The sequence below is a fragment of the Linepithema humile genome, chromosome 4 (genome assembly GCF_040581485.1).
Source record: "Linepithema humile isolate Giens D197 chromosome 4, Lhum_UNIL_v1.0, whole genome shotgun sequence".
Taxonomy (NCBI): domain Eukaryota; kingdom Metazoa; phylum Arthropoda; class Insecta; order Hymenoptera; family Formicidae; genus Linepithema; species Linepithema humile.
Genome location: NC_090131.1, coordinates 30,776,627 through 30,792,895, shown reverse-complemented (window position 1 = coordinate 30,792,895; position 16,269 = coordinate 30,776,627). Strand labels below are relative to the sequence as shown.

Here is a 16,269-nt window from a genome sequence, read left to right as displayed (position 1 = left end):
CATTTCCTTGGCCTTAATTATACTACTTATCCGACAGCAGCACGATTCTCTTTCCGGATAAGATACGACAAATGGACGCTCTACCACAATCGTGAGGTGAATTATCTATAAGATCGAATCCTCGCCTCTTCTATTATTTCGGGACAGCAATGGCCAGGAACTAATTCTTTTCGCTCCTTTACCGGAAGAATCGGCACCGATAACACACTAATTCCTATTAAAGCGTGACCCTTTTATCCTGAAAATGCGATTAAACGGAGACGATTAGTCATTACTGAGGTTTACTCTAACACCGTTTCATCGATTCTGTGATTCAATGCAAAATTTTACAAACTATAAATAAATAAAAAATTGTATAGCTTTTATTACCTGCTTATTTATGTCGCACAAACTCAAAAAAAAAAAATATTAACAGAGATATAAGATGTGGATAAAAAAAATTAATAAAACAATTTTTTAAGAATATTTAAAATTCATTATTATTGCTGCAAATAAAACACTGGCTTATCGTGAATTTTTCTAACGAAGAAAAGAAATGCAAAATCTTATCTCACTTAGCACGAAAACAATAAAAATGCAGGGTATATTTAAAACATTTTGTAAACACTTGCCAAAGGTCGGACATAAATATTTTACTGTAAAACCACGATTTGCTACGCTGTGGCTATTTTTCAAACGTGTTTTTGCACCGGAAACTCCAAAACTCTTCGCGTACTCGTCGCAAAATTAGCGACGTATATTCATTACAGCATATCGCAATCGAATTAAATGTCGCGTATATCTGGCGCAGATCGTACAGAACACAATGTACATGAGGAGAATATAAATCTACTTTTCAATTATCTAAAGAGCATAATGAAGTGCAGCCTGTAACTATCCCGAATCTAATTTAAGTTATTTCTCAAGTGACTGTCCTTTACAAGCTGTCCTCGACTGATTACAAGAACTATACCTGCGCGAAATTGAATAGGTCGTTAATTTCAACGAAAAAGAGGATTTCTCTGCGAACGGACAAAAGTATGATACAACGCGGAAAGGAAAGATAGGAAGAAGTGGAATCTCTTCTCGCGTTAATAACAAGATCGACGAAGAAATCGACATATTTCAAACGCTTTGTCATCACAGCTTTAATTATCCGTATAGCTCTTCGCAAGAAGTACATATTGAAAATATCTATTGCGCAGCATTCTCATTCATTCCAAAACTGGAAAATTGAATAAAAAGCGAACGCTCCGTTTGCGTCCGGACAATCGATAGTTTCAGCATCGCGTTGCTTTAATAATTAGCATGTCACTGTAATTAGATAAAGTCTGTTAATTGTTTCGCTTTTCCGACTGCGTTTGAATTACCGATGACGTTAACTACTTACTATTGTGCAACGATATTCTATACGGCACAAAACGTAAAAGAAAAAAGCCGGTATGAATCGCAAGAGAGTCACGGGAGAGAGAAATCCGGCAATAGACTGTGGATACAATTACCGCTCGTCATTTACCTCTGTAATTGAATCTTGCCTGTCATTTCTAACCGTGATTAATCCACCTCCGCGAATATACCTCCACGTTATCATTACAAAGAGAAACATCTCTTTCATAGAATGTTTAAATACAGACAGACCCTTGTTATTCGTGGAATCCTCATTCGCAATGTGTATATGCAAACGGAATCTAACAGGTGTTTTCATTAAAATCATCCACAATTTAGCAGTATAAAATTATGTGTTTTGCATATTCATTACATATTATGAAATAATCGTAATGATTTACATATTGAAACGAGAATATGTAATCTCTTGAATTTAATAATTCTCTTCAAATAATGAAGCACATGTGAGCTGTTTTTAACGATTGTTCTTTTATCATTAAATTAAATAATAGAACTTAAATCAATATCTGTGATTATTCAACGCAATTAACTGCGACGTTTAGTAAAATCATGATATTAATTATGACAGAAAGATTGAAGCTTATTATCATTCAATTTATATTATTGCATATACGTAATGCAAATTTCTTTTATTTAATGCAATAATTAAAAAAAAATAAAGAATACAAGAATTCTCTTTCCGACTTTATTATCTGTACAGTAAACAACATTGAAAATGTCCAAATCCGTAAAAAATTAATAGGATAAATGACAGACTTTTTAATAATTGTTTGGTTGACATAAATTTTCTTTATATTTCAGGTCGTAAAAATGATGATAGTCGTGGTAGTAATATTCGCAGTGTGCTGGCTTCCGTTTCATATGTACTTCATAGTAACGTCTTATCTGCCAGAGATTACAACTAAACCGTATATCCAGGAGGTCTTTCTGGGCATTTATTGGTTGGCGATGTCCAACAGCATGTACAACCCTATTATTTATTGCTGGATGAATACTAGGTAAGACTTTTGCTTTTCAATTATACTCCATCCTTAAAGCGCACGACTCTATCTCTTGTTTCATTATTCGCAATAACACTTGTCAATGTAAAATACACCATAATTTCGACATATTTATGTAACAAAAATTTTAAAAAACATACTTTATTAACACTGATTTATTATATATGAAGAATTTTCTCGAGAGTTCTTACTGATTCAACCTCAACTTCGTAAGATAAGTAAATACATAGGTACTATATCAAGAAATCCTCTCTCGTCAATTGTTAAGGAGTTTGCGAAAGTTTCCCCTTCACCATCTCGAATACCGCGCGGCGCTTTGCTTCGTAAGTTTGCTTATCGCGATACCAAGGACTAACTTAAATTATTCTATGTTAATTAGTAGATTTGCACGAATTAAACACCAATCTCCGTTCAAATATTTGAATTGTTGCTTAAGTACGTAATTTCCTAATCTGACTTGAAATTGCTTTTTGTTATTTTTATTTATTGGTTATATCGTATTAATTAAAAACGCGATAAATAAAAAATAACAAATAGAATTAAACTCTTCGATTCAAACAAAATACTCAATCAAGAGGACAAATAACAGTCTAACGCATTTCGAACAATAGTTTATCAAACGTTTTAAACTCCTATCGAGTTCTCTTCGAGCAAAAAAATACATACAATATCCATAAAAATAATTCGCACTATAAATAATAAACCAATAATCGCGCAGAATTAAAGTAGCAAAAATAGACGTGATCGGCAAAAGTGATCGCGTAAAATCGCAACAGCCTGAGGCTGCTCAGATAAACGCAATTGACACAAAAAAAGTTATGATATACTCGTGCATTTATAAAAAGACAGAGATCTCTGTAGAAACAGTTTAGTCATGCATCTTGAGTTTAGCTTCATTCTAAAGTGTTAAAGTTGTTAATTAAGAAGACTCGATTACCGGCGATTCCGCGCGTCGGAAAGTGTTTGACGAACTGTCGGGAGTTAATCCAACATTGCACAGAAGATAAGCTCATCTGGCTTTAGAGATACTTCGTTAGGGTTGGAGGAAAGCCGAAGTTATTACGAAACAGGAAGTAACATTGGTACACTACCATTAACGCGTTTACACAAACAATCAATTCGAAAGCTGAATATTCCTGTTAATAGAAACGCGGTCAACCGGACCAAAATTCCGATACATACAAAAGTGATTCATATCTTTGTAAAGCAAACGGTAACTGTAATACCGCAGAGATGTTGCTTTAAACGTGCACATATATACATTGGCGTACTTGTGCGCGCTCGATGAACGTCGTTGACCGAGCGATATAGATGGAAAAGCCGCGCAAATCTTCGGAGAGCAATCGAGAATAATTTCGCTTCGCCCGCAAATGGGAATGAGAGCGCAGCATTGTCGATCGGGGGTTGATCGAGCCATACAGCTTTGACTCCCTAAAACCCTCTCTTACACGTCACACGCAGCGTACACCTTTTGTCCCTTACAAACATCGGCATTGTCACGGTCTTATAAAAAAAAATATATTTATATAAATAACATTAAAAACAATAAAATGAAAATATAATACTACGCCGCGAGGTATTCGCGAGTAACCGCAAATGGCAAATTTCAATGTTCTGCATGCTATCGACAGAATATGTTGCGATCTCATAAATATTCATATATCAAGTAACGTTATATTCCCACGCTCGGACCATAGATCTCGTAATGAGGATGTATAACAATAACGATGCAACAGAATGCACATTCTGCAATAATCAGGCAATAATATTCTCCAAACTATTCAAGTGGAATATTTTCCTTTATTAATTAGACCACTTCGATAACTCAGCTCAAGGAGATAACTTATATTTTTTCGGACGATTATTCTTTTTTTTCCAAGAGTATTATGAAAAAAAATAATTTTATTAGATAATTTATGAAAAAATTTTACAATCTACGGTATATTACAATATCCTCTTGCAAAAAATAAAAGTATTAAATATATATGTGATTATTCTTGAATTGACAGCCTATATGACAAGATGTTTCCCTCAGGAATATCAGGTGTTTTTGGCAGCGTGTTACAAACTAAAAAGAACAAATATAAGAAGATGATCTATATGAGAAAACTTTATGATATACCTTGCGACTATGTTACAATTTCCTTTTCGTGAAATATAAAAACTTTCTCCGCCAAATGGAACTTGATGTATGGATGATCTTTAAATTAAATAATAAAAACTAAATTACATATTATATTACAGCCAACACATACATTTCGATACATATATATTTAAAGCTTTAAATATTCCACACTAATAATTATCGGCAATTGTCGATGAATTTTTAAACATAACAAATGAAGATTATTGAACCCAAAATTATTCAATAGAGCTACAAGCGCGATCGAGGGTTTGAATTTAATTGTCATACATTCAGAAATTAAATTGAAACTTCCAGTTTAGTAACAATTTCCACCAACTTCCACTCACGCACCGTTATTTTTTTCATCTATCTTTCTAAGCTTCTTACAATCAGTCTAATTGAAGAAATATTTGAAATTAAAGATCGATATTTTTTTTATATTGTTATTAAGGATACAAAGACAAACCAAAAATATTTACTAACGTACAAATTTGTTGCTGAGTGTGTTAATTTCGCGCTTACCACGCTTGTGGCTCTTCAATGTGGCTCTTCAAAGAATATTTACCTTATTGATAATTACTCCTTATCGCAGATTTCGCCGTGGCTTTGCCCAGTTCTTTTTCTGGTGTCCGTGGGTGCGAGTGTCAACGGAGCCGTCGCTATCGCGTTCGGAGGCTGTGACGTCCCGGTACAGCTGCACCGGTAGTCCGGACATGCATACCAGAATATCGCGGAACGGTACGTCTTCGTGCACCCTCTCGGAGCACACTTGCACCACCGGCTCCACGACGCCTAGAAGCGCGTCGCAGCCTCGCCTTGAGCACGCTGACTCGGTCCAAGGAGATGTGCAAATCTCCTCCATAGATTTGCGCCACTTGGCGCCCGACGTCGTCACCGACGGTGATGTTGTCGCATCCAGAGATTGCACCTCGCACTGACTACCTTCGCGATATTCCGTACAAAGTTTACGACTCCAGATATAAAAATCAATTTAGCGAAATAGCGAGTCGGCACGTGATTCTTCATCTATTCAACGCGTTTTTAACGTTAAACTAAAATTATATCTAAATATAGAATTCCTATTCTTGATACAAATCAGAAGCAAAATCTCCGAATTTTTATATCAATCTGTTACTAAAACGACTAATTCCTCACAGTGAAATGTTAAATAAGAGAAATATTATAATTTCAACGCGGCACGCGGTGCATTATTTCTCATAATATTTTAATTAACCAAATGGTTTATTATTTTATTATCATTATTGTTATGCATATCGATATTATAATTTCCGATACCGCCGCACAAAAGCCCATCAAATTTGTTTCATGAAATATTTTTCATTCCATTAATTTAATTAGTTGTTGTTATCATTTTAGTTATGTTATAAATTAAATATTTATATATATAAAATTATATAAAATATCTGCATTTAATAAATAGTAACATACATAGTAAATATGTACCTTTTAAAATCCTTGCTCGATTTTTAGTACAGAACAACGAACGTGAATGAGGTCCAAATTATATCGGAGCTTATGCGACTAAATTTAACAGCATGAAACAACGCTATTAAGTTGCGCTATTAAGCGCTTAATAGCGCTTAATAGCGCACTGTAGTTTGATTTGATGTAACACGATACGTAATAATCGATGTATCGATGCAAACAAGCTCTATTTCTAATTCGATAGGCACGGTGCAAATTCCTCTGCACCTGCAATCAATGAGAGGCGGAAACGACCGGCTGTTGGCGCATCACCGTGGTCATGGCAGAAGATGTAGAAACCCGCAGATCACCAGAGGACACATTTCCTGACAGGAGGAGGAAAACTCTCAGCAACAACGAGTACACACCTGGATATAAAAATATCTAATCTCTTCTAAGGACGGCCCAATATCCGCCGATCGACCAGCACGATCGGCTCGAATGCAACTGCATTTGCTGTATTCTGGATGCGATTTCTTCCCAACGTCAACTAAGTAGTCCTTGTAATGCGCCAAAAACATGATTAATTTATTTCACTTTTAATCAAGTTTCTAGTCATGACGCTAATCGTAAAGATATCTGTATTATTATATTACGCAATGTGTATAAATTAAAAGCGTCATCATTTCGTTATAATTTAATTACTTTTATTTGCGTATCGTTCATAATCATGTAAATAAAAAAATCAATGGACCAATATTACATCTACTGCAGTTTCCATAGCATTAATACACGATGTTTTTCAAAAATGAGCATATTACGATTCGCGAATAATCGGTGTTAGAAAAAATATAATATTTAAATTTAAGGAATAATGGTTTATAATGTGTAACATCGTCGCGTAATTGTCGTGTTCCTATGTATTAATTCTTCCGAAAAAAATGAAGCATCCGAGGCTAAGGCTCAGTCTTGTTAAAAGAAAAGAAACTTCTTCAATCAATAAGCCTAAGAATTAAGAGATAAAATTCATTCAAATGTATATTTTACAAGCGAAATCTACATTGCGTATATTTTATTTAAAATTGTTACACATCTCTACACAGCGTTGGGAAACAATGCATTTTATTTATGAGTTACTTTCACATAGTAGTTCTGCAACTTCTCAATTTTGTATTTTTACAGTCGATTGCAAGAAATTGCAAGTTTTTTGTTAATAAATTAAAAATTGTGTGGATATATTAAATACGCACTAGATGTGGTTGTGAACACGTAGATAATCTGTAGTAAAGTAATCGACAAAACTTGTCACACAATATTTTTCCTTTTTTTTGTACATAAAATTTCAATTCCTTTACTTATTCATGAAACAAATTTTTAGTAATAATACAGACAGGGCTGGGCAAACACATTTGAAATACAAAATACAAAATACTAACAATTTTAGTATTTATTGCAAAATATCTTCAATTTTTTTATTTAAAATACAAAATTTTTGTATTTTAAATCAAAAATTAAAAATTAAAAGTATTTTATATTTTATAATTTAAATACCAAGATTGTGTTAGCATTGTACATTTTGTATTTCAAATATTTTATTGTATTTGAAATACAATTTGAAATACATTTTGCCCAGCCCTGAATACAGACTTTCTATTCAGAAATATCACATTTTAAAACAGATCTTAAAATTTTTAGATAAATTTTAAAATTCCATTAGTTCTTATCTTGTGTCCATATCGTACTGCCACATTATTTTAAAGGAGCTTTATATCAATATGTTTTTCTTAATATGCTTGTTATATATAAATTTATTCCATTTAAACGAAAAAAAAAAAAAAGAAAAACAATGTTTAATGAATGCAAAAAGTATGTGACATCTTTGTAACGCATATTCCGTTTAAATTCAGATGTTGTCGGAGCAAGAAATACTCTGGGAAAACAAACGCTTTTTAAGATACGATTTAGGTATACATAATACACATCGTATAAGAGCGTAATTGTAATAAAAGTACTTACATTTTTAATAGGAAAGTATTCAAAATCATAATTATTCATGAATAATAAGATAACGAACGTAGTCAGAAGGCATATTATGAAAATGTGAGCACGCTTTATCTCTCTGGACGGTCCAAAAAAACAGTTCTATACATATATGACGCGTACGAAATAATAAACAGGATACATCCGGAACCAAAAAATTTTTCATACCACAGTCATTGTGATATTTATAACTCGCTTTTTGTACCAACCATTCTAACTCTATTAAAATCTCTATCTAAATAAAATTTATTTTAAATTAAAATGGACGGATAAGAATTTTATTTGAATTTTTTTCATAAATTGAAAAAAAAGTCCACTGCAATCTGTGAGGAAAAATCATGTAAATTGATAATACTCGTTTATAAAATATTCGAATATATCGTAAAACTATTTTTTCTTGTTATTGATAGGCACAATCGAACCATATTGAAAGGATCATAACTCTATCATATCAGATTACGTAAAAATGTAAGGAACACGTGATAGAAAATAAGTAATAAAATAAACTATTGATCGATATTGAAAGCTGTAAGATAGCAATTAAATGTTATGCGAGGAGATATAGACTCCAGATATAAAATGCAAAAATCGATTCGTATGAACGAAATACTTGAATTCTCTTCGTTCATTCGATATGGTTCCGTGATGTGATGCGATGTGATGCGATATGGTACGATATGGTACGATATGGTACGACATGACTCCGCGTACCTGTAACCGTATGTCTAATAATCTACTATGACTGTATTCTTAAAAAAGCGTAAATAAAACATCCTATTTTTTATGTAACTGCTGTATCTCAGATAATATGAAATACTACTTATGCCTGTGTTTAAAAAAAAAGTTGAGATACAAAGATCTATTATAAAAGTAAAATGTACATATTATGTGTTGTATGGTATGTATGTATCAGATGTTAATTTTTATAACTACATATTCACCATAACAACAAAATTTTTCTTTAATTCATCTTCTTATAAAAAAATTCAATAAAATTACCCAGGTGGTTAAATATTAGCAATGTTGGCTGACAGTAGATTTGATCAAATTTATTTAATCTGTCAACTTTGTTAATATTTTGCTTATTAAGTTATAAGCATGCTCTTATACATAGAATAAACTGGAGAAATGCATGTAATTAATTATTAATTACAAATGAGCCTATTCATAGCATAAACTTTTATAATTTCTAAAATTATATTAACTTATTGATATAGTATTGACAAAATTAATTTATTAGTATTTATATTAGTAGCAAAAATATTACAAAGTGTACCAACATCGCTATTCCATTTTTTTTTCATAACTATTGTGTTTAAAATATACTTTTTTTAAAACTAAAATCAGTTACTGTAAATACAATAATTCTGTAAATAAAAAATTTCTGTAAATATTATAATTTCATAAATAAACTATTATATTTTCTTTATTTATATAAAATCTACCTTTTGATTTAAAATTTTATTTACAAATAAGAACATGTGTATTAAATCACAGCTGAATAATTTTCAAATGCTAATAACATGTGACAATTAAATAATATAATTAAAATCTAAGTCTACATGGATCTATCTATATGGATTAAATTTTGGAAACTTAATAGTATACTTTGATTTTTATACAAGCATTATATTTATCTCAGTCAATATATAAATACTAATTTTTATAAACACTATGTCTTACTTTTTTGGATAATAACTTAACTGCATATTGCCATTGTTTTTGTTGATTTTCTCCCAAGCCGAGCAGTGAAATGTACATTTATCCATTTTATCTATAAACAGCTGCCCCTAAAAAATTAAAAAATTGTCATATAAATAATTTATTGTTAATTTAGTCATTCCTTTAATTTATTCTTATATGCACGATACATATTATTTGTGTTTACATATTTTGTCTCCTTTCTACTTCATCTTACTTGTAAGTGATCATATTCATGTTGTGCTATCCTAGCAGACCATCCACGCGCTTTCCATGTAAACTGTTCAGCAAAAGTGTTTAGAGCTGTAATTTCTATCTCATATGCTCTAGGCACAGCAGCAGCATATCCACGAATACTCTCACATCCTTCATAAAACATGATGGGAGTATGATCTATGATTTTTAATTCAGGATTGATAAAGACCGTTGTTGGGATAATTTCCATCTCGTGAACCTTCCTGACAACCTCATCAGTCGTGTCCATATGGCCTTTCGTATACTCAATAGCAAACATTTGCCACGGGAGTCCAATTTGTGGCGCAGACATACCACATGCTCCGTAATGCTGCATAACACTTATCAATTGTTTGATTACCTGAATAATTAAATTGATTATATGTTAATTAAAGGGATGTGATACCGTTTGTATGTATCTTACATAGAAATATGAAATATTTACTTTAAAAGAATAAAGACACCAATGTAAAAATGCATAGTACAATTTTATAAATAATTTCATAAAATAATAGCTTTTAATATTTAAAATAATACCTACAATACCTTCTGAAAGTCCGCCAATTTTATAACTTCTGGATCAATCGTCATAGCGCGACCACGTAGAACGGGATCGCCAATTTGACAAACATGTTCATATGGTAATTTATCAGAATCCATGCCTATCAAATGTTTGAATGTTTCTTTCATTTTCAGAAAACTTATGAATCGTACATTGCTTTTCCCAACATTAATAACGTGTGATACTACACCAGCAAAACGATACGCTCGAAACATCATTTTTGCGTATTACTTGAATATTACTCTTGCACCAGCAATAATTTTGTGGATTTTTTTTATGTAGATATTTAACGAGCCGTCGAATAAATATGATTTTCAGTTTTGTTGACACCTCCTGTTCTTATTTTTAGTGGAAAACTTGAAATATTGAAACTAGATTACCACGTGCTTATGACTTTCTTACCAGGGCATCGATCATGTAATTTTTCCCTAGGAGCGGAAACGTGAAAAGTGAAAATTTCACGTGAATTCGACGAATAGAATTATCGAATTCACATAAAAGTTTTCATTTTTCACGTTTTCGCTTCTAGGAAAAAATTACATGATTGATGCCCAGCAATTAATAGCAAAACAATTGATAATTTTTCCTTTAATGGCCGGAGCACAGACTTTTGCATAAAGCATAACGCATAAGCATAAGGAAATTGATTGTCCATTTCCTTATGCATTTGCTTATGCTTATATATAGACCAATCAATTTTCTTATGCTTATGCGTTATGCTTTATGTAAAAGTCTGTGCTCCGGCCTTAAGCCTGCATCAGACTACGCAACTTGTTGCAGCAATTTGCAAGTAAAAACGCTAGTAAAAATGCATCTATCATACAGCACATATCATTTCTAGTAACTTTACTAGATTGCTTGCAAATTGCTGCAACGAGTTGCATAGTCTGATGCAGGCTTTAGAGGACCAGCGTTTGTGGCTCCCTTAGAAGAGTAGTAAAACTAAATGGAACTAAATATCAGAAGATAATCTCTCATTTCCGGTTTATAAATTTTCAAACAAAATAAATTTCATTAAATACATAGTTTACTGAATGACTGATATACAGAATTTATATTACATGATTGAAAATAATTTATTATTCTCATCCTCTATTGATTCAACTCTTAGTTTATTTAATTAACTAAATAAACTTAATGATAAATATTCAAGCAACATCTATCGAAAAAGAAGGAAACTCATGTAATTTATTCATTTAACGTAGAAATCAAAGTAAAGTAACACAATTTCGGTATATTATTTTACTCAATAATAGCATGTACTTTTATTTTCATAGAAAGTGATACAAGCATTATTATACCAATACGCAAAAAGTAAAACAATATCAATCAAATAACCAAGGAATAGTGCCATGAAAATAATCGCTTCGTACAACATAATCACGCCGTTTCGTCACATTACAATCATTAAGACGGCACCTACTTGGCACAAGACTGAGTCTTTTGATTAGCTGACGGTGACATCTTTGACAGGTGGTACATTAAAAGTTATGAAATACATAACACATTGTATATTAAATTAGAATTTAATATTAGTCAAAATTTAAATAATAAATCTCTTAAATCTTTTATGTATAATACTACTAACATATTAAACTAGTTTATAATACTAAATTATATATTTTTACAGGATATCTTATATATAAATAAGATAAGCAATACATTCTATAGACTTTACACATATTAAACATATGTACATTTTAATTTTTTTCTTGCTATAAAAATAGTTTAGTAATTCTACAAAAAATGGGCCATTGGATCTTCGTCACGTTTGCGTTTCATCTGATATGCTTCTATCTCTTCAGCTGTCAGTTCCTTCGCCTGGTACATGCTATTGTACGGCCGTTTCCTCTCATCCATCTTCAACAGTCTATCCATCTTGTTCGTACTTTCCTCTTCCTTTCTTAGCGCTTCTTTCAGTTTATCTTCATCTTGCTTCTCAGCATTGTCCCGTTTTCTATTTTTACGGTTCTCTTTTCGTTTTAGTTTCTTCAATTTTCGTTTAGCAGCCTTACTTTGTTTCTCCGTTTTATTTATCGTATCCTCATCTTCCGATGAAGATTCGCAGCTTGAGACATGGTTTTCTTCCATTGTATTTAGTTTAACATCGATTTCTTCTATTCCAGATCTTGTGGGTGAGGTTTTATCTTGCATATTATTACTTGATGCCTCTGCTGCTTTCTTTCCCGATTCTCCGGTGCAATATGAATTCTTGATAAACGAGTAACAGCACTTGTAGCCCCATTTTCCATCCTGCCAATAGGAACCCCAAACTGATGTGTGATTGTTCGGATGAATATCTTCTTCATACTTGGATCGTATCACTTGTCTGTCCTGTCCTTTAATTATTTTACCGTATCTCGAATATTCGACATAATGTTCAGTCTGCGCCAATAACAAAGATTTTGACGGTGCTTCGAGATGCTCCTCGCCTCCGTAACGCTCAATTATGCTGTCACGAGCCTTATCCTTTAACTCGTCTCGTTTCTTATCGTACTCTTGCTTCAATAATTCTAGTTTTGTGGGCTCAGCCAGTAAATGTACGTCGACTCCCTTTTCGTGTGCCTCCCAAGCGAATAATTGCGCGTTGGCATGCTGCTGTGTGTCACCAGAAAAGCGTACAAAGTTCTCACCTTTGTAATCCACTTCACGTTCCGTGCCAGTATAGGGATTGTCTCGCATAGATCTAGTCTTCGGATCGTAATACGCCGAGTTCGGATCAAGATTGCGCAGATATTTAGCAGTGTCTTCTCGAATACGTAGATTTCTCACAGTGATGCGCTGTTTGGAATCTACTTTTGTACCGGGCATGTCCACCTCGTCCACATATTTATCTTCATCTTTATCCGAATCCTGCTCGTCGGTTTCCTCCTCAGCATCGAGCTTCTCAGCACGCATCTGTCTCTTAGCTTCCTCTATCTTCTGGTATTCCTCCACTATTGCTCTATGTTCAGAAGGATCATAACCAGCCCACCTGTCTCTCTTACCATCATAATCCATGGACAACTCAGGCTGGGTAAATTCATCCGGTGCTATTTTTGAATTCGTAAACTTTGCCCCAACCTTACGCGGTCTCTCCATGCAATCCTTTCTCTTATGGGTCATTGCACCACAATTCTCACAAGCGCCCTTGCGATACTTGGTTGCTACTTGAGAGGAATCTACTCCACGATTGTACCATGAGTCTATAGAACTGAAGAGCTTTTGTTTCTCAGGTTGTGGTCTCTGATGCTTCAGAGTAGGACCCTGAGCACCAAAGTACCATGGCGTTGCACTAATATATTGGGGAATATGCGGATTGATATCCTTGCCCTCCTCGTCAACGGCAGCAGGAGCTGTACCAGCTTTCCTCGCCTCTTCCAGTTCCTTTGCTTTCCGCCAATCTTCTCTGCTCTTCTTCCGTGGTTCATCCTCAAACGAGCTCTTGTTTTTCAAGATACTCGACACGGTTGAGTTTGCCGATAAATTAGCCATTGTTTGAAAAATCTTGTAACTGTGTTTGTCTGTTAAAGAAACACAATTATTTAACCTATTTATCTATGTTATGTTTGATTGCATTAAAATTATGCTTCGATTTTTATAAGACTTACTGTTACAGATGAATCAATGACGGAAAAATCATACAATTTCTCTAAATATATATTTTTTTATTATACAAATATGGACTGCCAATTGTTGTACACTTTACTTGCTATTTAAATAATCCAAACTACTTTTCTCACAAGAAACAAAAATTAGGTTAACTAGAGATCATGGAGTACACATGAAGCAGAGAGTTATCAAAGAATCGTAACCCACTCTTGAAAACAATAGGAGATGTGTATGCACCTTTATGCATATTTCTTTTTAAAAGAAAAGATGGCGTTATTGGACAACTTATTTGCGCATGCACATTCCGTTTTCAACTAAGCTTCATCAAAGGTATCATAGTTACTCTATGGATTATGCGCTCATATGGGCTCATATCGACTGTAATTATAAAACATTCGGAGTAAAATGTTGTCGAGATTGGCACTTCGTAATGGTAAATATCAATTGCAATACTCGCTATAACATTTTCACAATACGTTAAATACAGAAAGTGAATTTGATAGATATTAAAAACAATAGATTTCGTCAATTTTTAAATTTACTTTTATTATTATGTAATGACGTATTCCACGATATGTCGTATCCTTTTTTTCATCTCATATGTCCTAAGTTTTATTTATATATTATATACATATATATAATTTTATGATATTTAAGTTTATATGATTCCTTTTTGGAAATGTTATAGAGTTATGTGTCTTCTATTACCATATATTTCACTAAGATGGATAAAACAGGATAAAATTATTTATGATAATGTTATACATTTGTTCTAATATAGCTCAGTTGCTACCTTTAGCTGTACGTGGAGCTGTAGCTACACAAAGTTCTTCTTCAGCAGAATTTACTCGTCCTAAACGTTTAATTGATCCTTCTCCAGTCAGACATGGTTTCATACCCGAGGAATGGTTTCAAGCTTTTTATCCTAAAACTGGTGCATCGGGTAAGCAATTTATTGTATTCTAATAATCAAGTAGACTGCTTCATGAAATAATCAATATTTATATGGAATATGATGAGTCTTTCAGAAAGTGTATAATTTCTTGTATATAAATTATATTATATAAAATATATTTTTTAAATATAAATCTATTTGTGATATAATCTATTATTTTAATTGAAAATTAATGTTTTTTTTTTCATTAAATTTAGATAAATTTAAATTTGTATGATTATCTTTCAATATTTTATTTCAGGGCCATATGTATTTGCCATAAGTGTGGGCACTTATTTAGTTTCCAAAGAAATTTATATTCTAGAGCACGAATATTATAATGGGCTGGCTCTGTTAATTATATATATAGCAGGTGTAAAAATGTTTGGTCCAAAATTGGCTGAAGTATTGGACAAAGAAGTAGATAAGTATAGTAAGGAGCTTAATGAAACTAGAGACAGCGAAATAAAGAGCTACGAGGAACTTATTGCACATGAAAAACAAGAACAATCGAGTTTGGAGGGACAAAAATTGATAATGGACATAAAGAAGGAGAATATTAAGATGCAATTGGAAGCAACTTATAGAGAACGTTTGGTGCAAGTTTATCAAGAAGTATGTATAACAGTTTTTTTTTTTGTGTATAGTAAATTAATAAGATAATTGCAGAAAAAATGTAGCATGATATAGATTCATATGTGATTTGCACAAATTTATATTAAGTAAATTTGTTACATAAAAAATACTTATATTTTTAAAAATTATATTAAATATAAAGTTTTCTTAATATAGTTTATAATACAACAGTATATTTTTAGTGTATCAGATTTTTCCATAAAAAGGAAAAAATAGAATATAATTTAAGAAACTTTGCTTGTTGATTATAGGTGAAAAGACGTCTTGATTACCAAGTACAAATACAAAACCTTGAACGCCGAATTGCACAGAAGCACATGGTCCAATGGATTGTAAATGAAGTATTGAAGGCTATCACCCCTGATCAAGAGAAAGCAACTCTTCAGCAGTGTATCAAGGATCTCGAAGCACTTGCTGTGAAGGCATAAAGCAACTTTAAATCGTTAAATTAGATGAAATAGAAATATGATGGCAGAATAAGAGAAGTTGTCATCACATATGGTGTTTATTTCGCGCAGTCTATAAAATATTTCAGAGTATTTCAGAATCATTGGAACATTGTAAATGAATAAACGCCATATTACACAAAACATTACTGTATAAATAAATCTTTTTTTATCAGTAATTATGAAAA

At 32.4% G+C, this 16,269-nt stretch overlaps 4 protein-coding genes across 5 annotated transcripts in view; 2 read left to right on the top strand and 2 right to left on the bottom strand.

Annotated features, from left to right (window-relative positions):
* LOC105677265 (tachykinin-like peptides receptor 99D) overlaps positions 1–8,766 on the top strand; it is a 35,379-nt gene extending 26,613 nt beyond the window's left edge. The window contains exons 4-6 of one of the 2 annotated variants that reach the window (XM_012375762.2): positions 2,188–2,384; positions 5,105–5,250; positions 6,203–8,766. In XM_012375762.2, coding sequence (XP_012231185.2) covers positions 2,188–2,384; positions 5,105–5,250; positions 6,203–6,327 — 468 coding nt within the window. In that variant the 3' untranslated portion in view covers positions 6,328–8,766. Of the gene's footprint in view, positions 1–2,187; positions 2,385–5,104; positions 5,970–6,202 lie in introns of those variants that run through there. The other variant, XM_012375761.2, reaches the window with a different exon arrangement.
* A 147-nt stretch (positions 8,767–8,913) lies between these two features.
* Positions 8,914–11,001, bottom strand: LOC105677237 (peptide deformylase, mitochondrial-like). The gene is made up of 3 exons (XM_012375697.2): positions 10,459–11,001; positions 9,896–10,273; positions 8,914–9,767 (listed from the first exon to the last, which is right to left on the bottom strand). The coding sequence occupies exons 1-3, from the start codon at positions 10,690–10,692 to the stop codon at positions 9,657–9,659; spliced, it is 723 nt and encodes a 240-aa protein (XP_012231120.1). The 5' UTR covers positions 10,693–11,001; the 3' UTR covers positions 8,914–9,656.
* Positions 11,002–11,709: 708 nt separating this feature from the next.
* Positions 11,710–14,227, bottom strand: Slu7 (Pre-mRNA-splicing factor Slu7). The gene is made up of 2 exons (XM_012375754.2): positions 14,065–14,227; positions 11,710–13,977 (listed from the first exon to the last, which is right to left on the bottom strand). Exon 2 carries the CDS (start codon positions 13,946–13,948, stop codon positions 12,212–12,214), a length of 1,737 nt encoding a protein of 578 aa, XP_012231177.1. The 5' UTR covers positions 13,949–13,977; positions 14,065–14,227; the 3' UTR covers positions 11,710–12,211.
* Positions 14,228–14,343: 116 nt separating this feature from the next.
* ATPsynB (ATP synthase subunit b, mitochondrial) lies at positions 14,344–16,225 on the top strand. The gene is made up of 4 exons (XM_012375757.2): positions 14,344–14,498; positions 14,847–15,008; positions 15,262–15,614; positions 15,887–16,225. The coding sequence occupies exons 1-4, from the start codon at positions 14,471–14,473 to the stop codon at positions 16,061–16,063; spliced, it is 720 nt and encodes a 239-aa protein (XP_012231180.1). The 5' UTR covers positions 14,344–14,470; the 3' UTR covers positions 16,064–16,225.
* The last annotated feature ends 44 nt before the right edge of the window (positions 16,226–16,269 follow it).